At 44.0% G+C, this 12178-nt stretch overlaps 2 protein-coding genes across 2 annotated transcripts in view; one reads left to right on the top strand and one right to left on the bottom strand.

Annotated features, from left to right (window-relative positions):
* The window catches only part of LOC100450758 (putative tetratricopeptide repeat protein 41), a 72325-nt gene that overhangs the window by 19014 nt on the left and 41133 nt on the right, over nucleotides 1-12178 (top strand). Inside the window, 3 exon segments of the mRNA XM_024256549.2 lie at nucleotides 2816-3257; nucleotides 7216-7427; nucleotides 7430-7454. Coding sequence (XP_024112317.2) covers nucleotides 2816-3257; nucleotides 7216-7427; nucleotides 7430-7454 — 679 coding nt within the window.
* LOC103892121 (large ribosomal subunit protein eL21-like) lies at nucleotides 4816-5343 on the bottom strand. Its single transcript, XM_054528165.2, has one exon. It carries the CDS (start codon nucleotides 5332-5334, stop codon nucleotides 4852-4854), a length of 483 nt encoding a protein of 160 aa, XP_054384140.1. The 5' UTR covers nucleotides 5335-5343; the 3' UTR covers nucleotides 4816-4851.

Raw genomic sequence — 12178 nt, 5'->3', positions numbered from 1 at the left:
GCAGTGAGCCAAGGTTGTACCATTGCACTCCAGTCTGGGCAACAAGAGTGAAACTCCATCTCCAAAAAAACAAAAACAAAAACAAAAACAAAAAGAATATTAATGCATTTAATTCGCACAACAACCATATGAGGAAGAGACTGTGCTCATCTTCCCTATTTACACAAGGAGAACTGAGCACAGAGATGGTAGGTGGCTTGTCTAAGGTCCTAAGATGGTTAAGTGGTGGACTCAGAATTCAGACATGGGCATTCTGGTTCCAGCCACTGGGGCCTTTCCCCATGCACATATCTGCCCCCTATTTTATACTTTGAACAGTCTTACTGTTTTTTATGTTTTATAGTTTGGTCTACCTCATCTTCACTGGTTTTACACATACAAAATCACATTCATGGGTTGTCATCTTCAGTTTTTCTCCTGTTTGAAATAATATTGGATCAGTGGAACCTCTACTAATGCTTGGCACTAGTTATTACTTTGGGAAGCAGCTTCTTTAAAACTTAAAACTATATGTAATCAACCAGTTATGTGAATAAGATCTGTTTCTCATAGAAAATATGATAAAAAAGAAGAAAACAGGAAATTAAATACACTCATTGTCTCACCACTGGTAACTATTTTGCTGCTGTATACCTTTTTCCTATGGATATCTATATATACATATACATATACATATACATATACATATACATATACATATTTATGTAAAGAAGTTACACACCACATTGTTTCCTAACCTGCTTTTTAATTTAATATATCATAATGCTGGGGGCGGTAGCTCATGCCTGTAATCCCAGCACTTTAGGAGGCCAAGGCAGGCAGATCACTTGAGGTCAGGATTTCGAAACTAGCCTGACCAACATGGTGAAACCCCATCTCTACTAAAAAAAAAAATACAAAAAATTAGCCAGGCATGGTGGTGCACACCTGTAATCTCAGCTACTTGGGAGGCTGAGACAGGAGAATTGCTTTAACTCAGGAGGTGGAGGTTGCAGTGAGTTGAGATGACACCACGGCACTCCAGCCTGGGTGACAGAGTGAGACTCCATCTAAAAAAAAAATTGTATGTATACCATGAGCACTTACTATAGGCAAAGCACTATTAGCAAAGACAGACAGACATGGTCCCTGCAAAGAAATGGAGCTTTCATTCTAGTGGGGAATGGCAGACATCAGTGAAGTCATATCACTCAAATAAATATAAAATTGCAACTGTGACGTGTGCTGCTACAGATTGGTATGTAGTATTGTGACAGCCTCTCATGAAGTGATGGCTTTCTGGAAGAAGGGCCTGAGGCAGAGCTCTTTAGAAGGAGGAAGGATGGCCAGACAGTTACCTGAAGCAGTTTAGGGCAGCGATTAGGAGCCTGCCTCTGGTGCCAGACCCTTGGTTTGAATTCCAGCTCTGCCACTTAAGCTAGCAGAATGAATTAGTTAAGGCATGTAGCTCCTCTATCCTTGAGTTTCTTTCTCTGTCTTTCTAGAGTGTTGTCATGAGGATAGAATGAGTTCATGTATTAAAATTATGCCCAGGATTTAATTTACAGAGGTATGGTCGGGTGACCACATGGAGAGGTCGGTGCCACTGAAAGATGAAGTCATTACTTATGTTTCCTGAGAGAAGGGGACACGCTGCGCAGGGACCCAGGGGAAGGGTGGTCAGGAGGCAGAGGACAGGAGCAAGGGGAAACTGAAGCCAGAGCCTTTACTGGGGTTTCTATAGGAATGGCAAGGCAGGGCAGGGTAAACAGTTTAGGGTTGGCTAATTTGAATTTTTTTTTTTTTTTTGAGACGGCATCTCGCTCTGTAGTTAAGGCTGGAGTGCAGTGGTGCAATCATGGCAATCATAGCCTTTACCTCCTGGGTTCAGGCCATCCTCCCACCTCAGCCTCCTAAGTAGCTGGGACTGTAGGCTGTGGGTATGAGCCATCATGCCCAGCTAACTAAAAAAAAATGTTTTTGTGGAGATGAGCTCTCTATATGTTGCCCAGGCTTAATTTGAATAATTTTGATGGGCTTTGGGCACAGAGGCTGCCTCTAGTTGTCTGGTACCTGGCACTGGGTTGATTTAAGGAAGGGTTGTTGTGTGAGGTAGATCTGCACGCTAAAGGCAGATTCCAGGCAGGCTGTCCACCACCCCCAGTAGTTAGCCAGCTTTGGGAAGGGCTGGGTCTGTAAGGTCCTGAGGAATGTTAAATCATCCTAAGATGCAGAAATTAAAAACCGTAATTAATACAGTTAGTACCTACAGACACATTCAACACAGTGCCTGGCTCAGGGTGAGTTATGTGATGGTTGGTGTTATTAGGCAAAGAGGTATTGTGGGAAAGGCTATTAAAGGAATCGAGAAAAGATTGATCTTATTAGGTATTTATTTTGTTCCAAAATAAAATGATTTAACTCATGATAGTATTGCTGCACAAAATGACAACTTCTCAGCATAAAATAGCATCCTCTTTTTCAACTGAGTGGTTCCAATTGCACTCTCCAGTTTCCTCTGGTTATTCCTGTAGGTCATTCTTCAGAATTATGTGATTTTATTAAATTACTTGCTCCTAGGAACCTCTTTTTAGAGTTCCTATTTGCACAATCACATTCATAACTGACACATGAGTCAAATACGGTTCTATTGAGTGTGACTTGATATTTTCTTAGCACTGTAATGCTTACAATTCAAGTTACTATTAATAACCTTAACTCCAACCCTTATTCTATACTTACTCCCTATATTGTACCTACTCTAAGTTGAAAAACCATCAACAAAGTAATTATAAAGTCTTTAATGTTTTCAAATGTCTTTGATTCTCTCCATCAGGCAAAAGATTTTTCCTGGCTGCCACACTCACTCTCCTCTCGTTGCAAATTTATCATGAGCACTGTCTCTTCCAGCCTGTCCTACAAGTCGTTGTGTGCCCGCCCGGATGTGAGGACAGTGGAACTCATTAGCACAGGAGATGAAGAAACAAAATTAAACATCTTTAGAAAGCATCTCTCCATTCCCATGATGGACCCCTTCCAACAGAACACACAGGTGTTGAGGAAAAAACCAGACCTGAGTCCTTTAAAACTCACAATTCTAGCCAATGAATTGAAAGAATGTAGAATCTACTGCAATGAGTTTCAGTGTATGAAGGAGTACTTGGAGGCCATCTCTGTTCAGGAGCTCTGGGAATTGGTTCTCAAACGCTGGATTGAAGACTACAGTTGGACTTTTCAACCCAAAAGGGCAAATTCAGACACTGTGGCTTCAGGAGAAGGTAGGACTTGGCCACTGTTGACAGCTTTGTGGGAGTCCACAGGGAGAAAGATGTGTGGACTCCTGCGCAGGGAAGGGGGCTCTAAGGACAGGGTTGTCAGAGAAAACACAGGATGCCCAATGAAATTTTTCTTTTTTTTTTGAGACGGAGTCTCACTCTGTCACCCAGGCTGGAGTGCAGTGGCACAGTCTTGGTTCACTGCAACCTTCGCCTCCTGGGTTCATGAGATTCTCCTGTCCCAGCCTCCCAAGTAGCTGGGATTACAGGCACCCGCCACCACTCCCAGCTAATTTTTTGTATTTTTAGTAGAGACAGAGTTTCACCATGTTGGCCAGCCTGGTCTCATACTCTTGACCTCAGGTGATCCACCCACCTTGCCCTCCCAAAATGCTGGGATTACAGGCATGAGCCTCCATGCCTGGCCTGCCCAATGAAATTTGAATTTCAGATAAACAACAAATAATCTTTAGTAGAAGTATGTCTCAGATATTGCATGGGGTATACCTATGCTAACAATTATTTGAATTACAGACAAATAACAAATAATTCTCAGTATAAGAATGTCCCAAATATTACACAGGACATACTCAACACTAAAAATTAATTTATTGTTTATCTGAAATTTATATTTTACTGAGCATCCTGTATTTTTATTTGTTAAATTTGGCTCCTCTAAAGGACTCTGTGTGTTGGCTGTAAGGGGAACTGTATTAGACATAAATTTCAGTCACATTTTTCAAGAATCTAAGAAATGGAGCTTTCTTATTTCTATAAGTCAATGTATCCCTCTTCTGAGCCCACAGGCCTGCTGATGGCAGATACCTCATTTAGTCAGTTCAGGTTAATTCCATCAATATGGTTTGTTTTCAGTGAGCTTGGGATTTTCTCAGTCAGGCAAGGATTTGTGGCCTTCCCATATCTCCTTTGGGTCGATCTGAGATCCAAGGGCCTGGGTGCTGGGCGGCCTTGGTTGTTCTCTGTCCCTGCCTTCTTCCACCTAGGTGGCCATGGTCTCCATGGTCCACAGATGTTGACTTATCTGCACTTCTGGCTTCCTCTAGGACACCCGTGTGTGCATCTGTTCTAGGTTGCTGGATCTCTGTGGCTCCCGGCTGATGGGGGCCACATCCTAACAGAGGGTCCTCTATCCTCAGCCAGCTTCTGTGCTCTGCTTGAGTCTTGTTCTCCTCTCTGATTCTCTCCTGTACTTTCTCAGTTCCACAAATGCTTTTCTTCCTGAGTGGGGGAAAAAGTCCTCTTTAGATCACCCTGAACTTATTTGAGTTTATTGTTTGTCATAAAAAAAATTTATTCCATGTGTTAGTCAAGAGTTGTTTTTTTTTTTTTTTTTTAAGCTAGGGTCTCACTATGTTGCCTAGGCTGGCCTCCAACTTAGGGGATCCTCCTGCCTCAGCCTTCTGAGTAGCTGAGATTACAGGTGTGCCACCACCTCACCTGGCTCCAGGAATGTGTGTTTTTTTTTTTTTTTTTTTTTGCTTTAAATATTTCTTTGGGGGAGAGGACACCACACTTCTACTCAATGAAGAGAAACATTTTTGTAGCCCAGAGGTCCTTTTTTTTTTTTTAACACCTATTATGCCATGAATTCATAGGGAATAGGTTCCAGCAGCTCAGGCTCCTTCCCATTGGTTCTCACAAAGTGTGCTTCTCTGGGTGGAGCAGGCTGGCGCTTTAGTTGAACCCAGGTGCCTTTCTCTTTGGCTTCTTTCTTTTTCTGATCATTTTCCTTCACGCGTTTCAGGAAGCTATCTCGGCTCTTAGAGTGCTTGATGTGCTCAATACGCACATTAATTCTCTTGGCAAGAATCTTGCCCTTAACTTGTTTGTTTACAACAATGCTGACAGCATGCTGGGTAACATTGTAGACTCTTCCAGTTTTGCCATGGTAACACTTGTGGGGCATTCCTTTTTGAACAGTACCCATTCCCTTGATGTCTACAATATCACCTTTCTTATAGATTCGCATATATGTGGCCAAAGGAACAACTCCATGTTTTCTAAAAGGCCTAGAGAACATATATCGGGTGCCTCTCCTCTTTCCCTTTGTGTTCGTCATTTTGGCGAATTACTGGAAGACGGTGGTTCCGGCCGAAAGGCAGGAATGTGTTTTATGATATTCAACAATCAGGCTTTTGAGGGTCAAAATTTGTTCCCTCAAGTCATTGTCCCTACCATGAACTTCAAAAGTCTATTTTGAAACTTGAGTTTTTCTCTGCTATAACAGTCTTCTCTTAAGGGCAGTGAATTTAAAATGGAGCAGGGATGGGGAAGTGGGGGTGAGAAGTAGAAAATACTTGGAATGAAAGACACAGCTGGGCACAGTGTTTCATGCCTGTAATTCCAACACTTTGGGATTCTGAGGTGGGTTGATCACTTGAGGTCAGGAGTTTGAGACCAGCTTGGGCAACATGGCAAAACCCTGTCTCTACTGAAAATACAAAAATTAGCTGGGTGTGGTGGCACGTGCCTGTAATCTCAGTTAACTGGGAGGCTGAGGCAGGAGAATCACTTTAACCTGGGAGGTGGAGGTTGTAGTAAGCCAAGATAGTGCCACTGCACTCCAGCCTGGGCAACAGAGTGAGACTCCTTCTTAACAAAAAAAAAAAAAAGAAAGACAGACGCATTGATTGGTGCAACACATCATCCTGCCCTGTTTTTTTGTTCTACAATTTGCATTTCTGTAAAGAAAATTGACTTCAAATTTACTGCGCCCTCCTGCACCTACAAGGAGGTGGAAACTAGTTCTCTGTGCCCTTAGAAGAGTCACTCGGCAAAGTGGCCTGTGGCTGTGTTGCCCTCCATCTCCAGGTTTGTGCAGGAAAGCCCAGGTCTCCTCCCCGCCAAAGACTGCTCCACCCCCCAGCTCTGCCCAGACACTGCCACTGAGGCCCAGGGAGCTCAGCCACAGGTGTGGGAAGAGCTTGGTTAACCTGAGGCCAGCTGGGTGCAGTGGCTCACTCCTCTAATTCCAGCATTTTGGGAGGTCATGGTGGGTGGACCACTTGAGCCCAGGAGTTTGAGACCAGCCTGGGCAACATGGCGAAACCCTATCTCTACAAAATATACAAAATATCAGTCGGACGTGGTGGCACGCACCTATAGTCCCAGCTACTAGGGAGGCTGAGGTGGGAGGATTGCCTGAGCCCAGGAGGTCGAGGTTGCAGTGAACTGTAATTGTGCCACTGCACTCCAGCCTGGGTGACAGAGTGAGACCCTGTCAAAAAAAAAAGAAAAAAATGCTGAGGCCAACCTCAGGGAAGCTTGGCTGACTGGGGTTGCACAGTTCTGCCTTTGCTTTAAGATTGCAGGTAATTTGGGCTCATTCCCTAGTCCTAGCATAGGAGGTAAAGTGAGAGTGGTAGACTGTGTGTTACCTTTTCTCTGAATGGTCTGAAGGATCTCTTTAATAAAGTCAGCTGATCATAAAGCCAGAAGGAGGTCCAGCTATGGTGGAAAAATCTAAGGGTCAGGTGGGTAATGAAGAGCTGGCTTAAGTGGTGTCTGTGACTGTGTGACAGGAAAACAATCATACAGAAAAACCACTCACAGCCATAAATGCAAATTAGGTGTTGGAAAACCTTAATAAAGACTGCTAGGCAGAAATGCTCGGTGTAATCATCAGCAAGCTTTCCAGTGTGTAACCAGAGCTCTGGATGTGTTCGTTGTGACTATGGATGATAGCTTAATGGTTAACAGTATGTATGGGTCCTGGAGCCAGGCTATCTGGGTTCAAATCCCAGTTCTGCATTTATTTCTGTGTGACCTTGGGTAAGTTATTTCACTTCTATGTGTTCCATTTTCCTCATTTGACAGGGGCCATAAGAGTATTTCCTATAGGATGATTGAAAAAGAAGGTTGTTGAATCATATAAAACATTTAGAAAGATACCTGGCTCATGTTAGCTCTTATTCTCGTCATCATCATGTTGCCTGCGCAGGACTGGATGGCTGGGTGGCCGACGCTCTGTGCTTACTGTGCCTGTCGCATGGTGGCTTGGCTGAGGATGAGCTACTCCAGCTTTTGGACATGCTGGGCTACAGGAATCATTACAAAGTGACCACCTTGCACTGGGCTGCCTTCCGCAACGCCACCAAACAGTGGGTCCAGGAGAAGCCCAATGGCCTTCTGTATTTCTGGCACAGTCCCTGCGAAGTGCAGTGGAGCACAAGCTTCTTGGTAAGTAAGGCTTGAGTCTGTGGAAATACCTGCTGGTTAAGGGGTTAAGGGAAAGCAGGAGCCACATACAAGGGAAGCCTTGTAGCTGAAATTTTTTCCCATAGAAACAAATCCATAGACATGTATGAAAATGGTTATATGTTAGGGTTTGTACTTGATTATGAGTAACTGAGACCTGACTTCAATGACTGGGGTTTGTTCTTGCCTATAAGAGACTTCTGGGAACAGGCAGTCCTGAGCTGCTCTGTTGGCTCCATAGAGTCACCTGGGTCCCAGCTCCTTCTGTGTCCCTGATTCACTACACTGCGTGCATTCTCAAGGCCACCTCATTGGATGGCTGCTGGAGCTCCACCCATCAGGAAGGAGGAAGGGAGGAAGAAGGGCTTGCCACTTTCTTTTAAGGAGCTTTTCTGAAAGTTTCATACCAACATTTCCACTTAAGAGTCTTTGACTCAGAACTTCATTAGTTGGCTACAGCTAGATATGAGGGAAGCTGGGGATGGAGGTTTCGACTTGGTGCATTGCTACCCCAAACCAAGGTGGTGTTCTGACACTAACAAAGAAGAGGTAAATAGATTCTGTCTCTGCTCCAATTCTTTTCTTTTCTTTTTTTTTTTCTTTTTTTGAGTCTCGCTCTTGTTGCCCGAGCTGGTGTGCAATGTTGTGATCTTGGCTTACTGCAACCTCCGCCTCCTGGGTTCAAACAGTTCTCCCGCCTCAGCTTCCCCAGTAGCTGGGATTACAGGTACCCACCACAATGCCTGGCTAACTTTTGTATTTTTTTAGTAGAGACTGGATTTCACCATGTTGGCCAGGCTGGTCTGGAACTCCTGACCTCAGGTGATCTGCCCGCCTCAGCCTCTCAACTCTTCTCTAATTCTGAAATAGAATTCGTATCCCCTACTGAAAAGGACTGCAGGGCTGCACTCAGGAAACTTTGGCAGTCACAGACACCTGACCTAGGAGCAGAGCACTGTTTGTCAGTTACTTGCATAGAGCGCTTCAGGTCTAAGGACTTGAAAAGTCTTTAAATCACAGTCACCGGGAAGATTCCAAGCTCATGCAAATTTCCTTTTAACTTTACTATGTTCATTTTTATTTTCCTTTTTAACAAGATAAATCCTTTATACTGTTTCCCTCCTACATTGTAATCATTCCCACTGTCTCAAGTTATGTGATGTGGAGGAGAGAGCAGGCCTAGGAATGAGGATGTTCTTAGATTTATGTATGCTCCTCTGTTCACTTGCTGTGTGATGGTTTGCAATGCGCTCAATTTCTCCATTTCCCTGAGAGCATTAATACCCTTGGTGGTGCAGGGACTAAAGTGTCATGGTGTGGCTGTTAAAATTCTGGGTGTGTATTGCACCCCATTTGCTGCACTGTCTACCCACACATAAAGCACTGCTGACAGTATTCACTACTGTCAGGAAAAAAAAATTGTCGTGCTGCAGAATCAAGCTGTGAGTAGCATCAGGAATTGTAATAGCAGTAATTCATCTCAATGTGGCCTGGGCAGGAGAAATAAGCCCATCCTCCAAGGATGGGAAAGATCCAAAAGCCAGAGCTGTAGTACTTGAATCCACTATGTTGGGTTTTTGTTGTTGTGGTTGTTGTTGTTGTTGTAAAGGGCTCTTTCTTGACTCTTGTCCAAATGTCATATCAATCATTTTGAGTTAAGCTGGTCTCTCTTAGTCACATGCATCTGCATGCATCTTGCCTGTGAAATTAATGCCTTGTCTAGCATTATATTCAATTTGTAACCTAAATTACTCCTACCATAAATTGGCTAACCTAGAGAGACCCTTTGACCTCTAGGCTGTGATGGAGCAGCCTCTTTTCTCTTCTGTTACTAAAACTGAGGATCGTTTGGTCTTGTACACTTTGTATGTTGCACACATGTGTGTGCATACACATATGCATGCATATTAGTGTGACTGCAAAGGGATAGGGCAAAGGAGAGCTGCAAAGCTGAGAAATGCTCCTCTGTTGCCTATAGGCCATTATGTCTTGTTAATACTGATCATGATAGCCACATTTGTTTTTAGTTACAGAATTTAATTGTAAGGATCAAGCAGTGGTTATTTTTCAAACCAATCCACATTGCCAGCTTTGAAGTGTTCAGATGCAAATTTTTTTTTTTTTTTTTTGAGACAGAGTTTCACTCTTGTCACCTAGACCAGAGTGCAATGGCACGATCTTGGCTCACCGCAACCTCTGGCCTCCTGGGTTCAAGTGATTCTCCTGCCTCAGCCTCCTGAGTATCTGGGATTACAGGCATGTGCCACCACTCCCGACTAATTTTGTATTTTTAGTAGAGACGGGGTTTCTCCATGTTGGTCAGGCTGGTCTTGAACTCCTGACCTCAGGTAATCCACCTGCCTTGGCCTCCCAAAGTGTTAGGATTACAGGCATGAGCCACCTTGCCCGGCTGCAAATTTTTAAATAAATGTGATAAATACCAGTCATGTTTTCCTAACATTGTTCAGGATCTACCTGAACTTGATTCTGGACATAGTTCAGTACACAAGCATAGGAGAAAGATAGTGTAATCGCCAATAATTAAATGAAAGACAGCCACATTTTTTTTTCAGTGCTTTCACTGTGCCAGGCACTTATATATTATTTTACTTATTTCTCATGCAACCAGAACATTCTCAGACTAGGCTAGGTCATTTCCCACCAGCACCCTGGAAAGTCCTCACCTGCCTCAGGTGTTCCTGAGTCCATGGCAGTGTCACCTATGCTCACTCATCTGTTTGTTGGCTGTAGTCACCAGAGAGTCTCTTCTGGTTTCTGCTTAGCAATGTAGGTGCCTCACAACTGTCCCTGCTGGTGTTTTTCACCATGAGAAAACCAGACTTCATGCCAGGGGTCCTTCCCTCTCCTTTGGTCTTAAAGCAGCCAGATCTTGAGGTGCTGGTGCAGTGCTGGTGCAGTGCTGGTTTCCATCAGAAGTAGGGGCAGGCATCTCCTGGGAGATCCGAGCACACTGCATGCCCTTCTCCGGCAAACCCCACCCTTCTCAGGCTCTCAGGGAGCCCTTCCTGGAAAGAGCCTTTTTCATTTCTTCTTGTAACGCTACACCCTGTGAGAGTTCCCAAAAAAATCCAGTCTATGGAGCCCATTTTTTCCACCTCTGTTGAGTAGAAGGAGTTTATATAGCATAGTGGTTAAAAGTGGGATCCCAATGCCAGACTCAGGGTGAGCCCTGGATTTCCCACTTGCTAGTTAATGACCTTGGCCACATTATTTTACCACTTTGTGTCCCAGATGCCTCATTAATAAAATAAAGTACCACATTCATAGAGTTCTTACTTGTGAGCATTCAGTAATGTAAGTTCTGTAAAGCACTTAGCATGGTGCCTGGCGCATAGTAAAGTCTCAAGAAATGTCAGCCACTATTAACTCCTTCTTCGTTTTCCTCATGAATCTTCTCTATGGCCTCCTACCCACCACTTTTCCCAAGATGGCCCATGCAAATCAACTGGTGATCTTGACTTCTGTGGGCCTAAAGATTATTCTGTTTCATCAGGCACCCTCAAGCAAATCTGAATTCCCTGAGACCCATTCTAGTTTCATTGAATAGATGTTTGCTGAATGAATGTGCAGGTATGCTTGGCTGCTGGTTTTTTGGATCTGCTGTTTCTAGCAGCTTCCATCTCTATTGTTTTGAGGGTCAGTACTAAACCTCAGCCTCCAGTATCTGCCTGGAATCAGGAGTTGGAGGGCTGAGCACAAGAGAGAAGGTGTGAGCCACCTGTACACAGCACCATGGTCTTTGGAACATGAGCAGCCTCATTGCTCCCTGTCCCTGTCCTCATCTTATGCTCAGGTCTGCATGCTGTTTGGCAAACAGAACCCATCTTCCCTCCTCCTGGAAATCACCATGGCATCTTACTAGAAATGATTTCTCGTGGAGGGCAATGGCTTTGGGTTTGGATAGAACTGATGTGACCTGACGCGAGGTGCTTACTTACCTCCCTAAGACTCAGTTTTTCACCTGCAATATAGGGATAACAGTATTTGCCTTGAGGGTATTAAAATGCTAATTCATGTAAGGTATAGCATCTGGCACTACAATAAGCACTAGTGGTGGCCATTTGAGCCAAATGCCAAAATTTCTAGCCCACCCTCCCCCTCCCACCATAGAAAACACTTCCTGGCCCCCTTGTTGGGTGGGGCCTTGTGACTAAGTGGCCACTGGCAACATTCAAGATGGCGGCTGCTCTATCAATCCCACAGGGAGGAGACCTGGATTGGAGTTCCCAGTCTCCAACCTGTGATGGACATAATAAACCTTTGCTCTTTTAAGCTACTGAGATTTGGGGGTTGTCTTTCAGTACAGCATAATCTAGCCCACCAATCTAGCACTACGTAAACATTGGCCATTTAGTCTATCATTGAGTGCGGCAATGTGCATAAAGATGATGCTGGGGTCAAACCATTCCTCACATCATATGTGTAGTTGGAGGAGCAGTGGCATTAAACCAGAAGGTTGGAATGCTACTTCTGCAGTTACTGGTCATGTGCTGACCAGGGGTAAGTCACCTGTCTCTCTGATTTTGTTAAATGGGGATGCATATGTATATCCTCCTCATGAGGTTATTTTAAATTAAATGCTGCATTTTCTATGAAAATGTTTTGCATACTTTATGTATTGTGTTTAACTCTCCAGATCTTGAACCCAAGTACTATTTATGCCAGTTCTTTTTCTCCCTCATTTC

Source organism: Pongo abelii, chromosome 10 (assembly GCF_028885655.2).
Source record: "Pongo abelii isolate AG06213 chromosome 10, NHGRI_mPonAbe1-v2.0_pri, whole genome shotgun sequence".
In the NCBI taxonomy this organism is placed as follows: domain Eukaryota; kingdom Metazoa; phylum Chordata; class Mammalia; order Primates; family Hominidae; genus Pongo; species Pongo abelii.
This window is presented reverse-complemented; position numbering and strand designations above follow the sequence as displayed.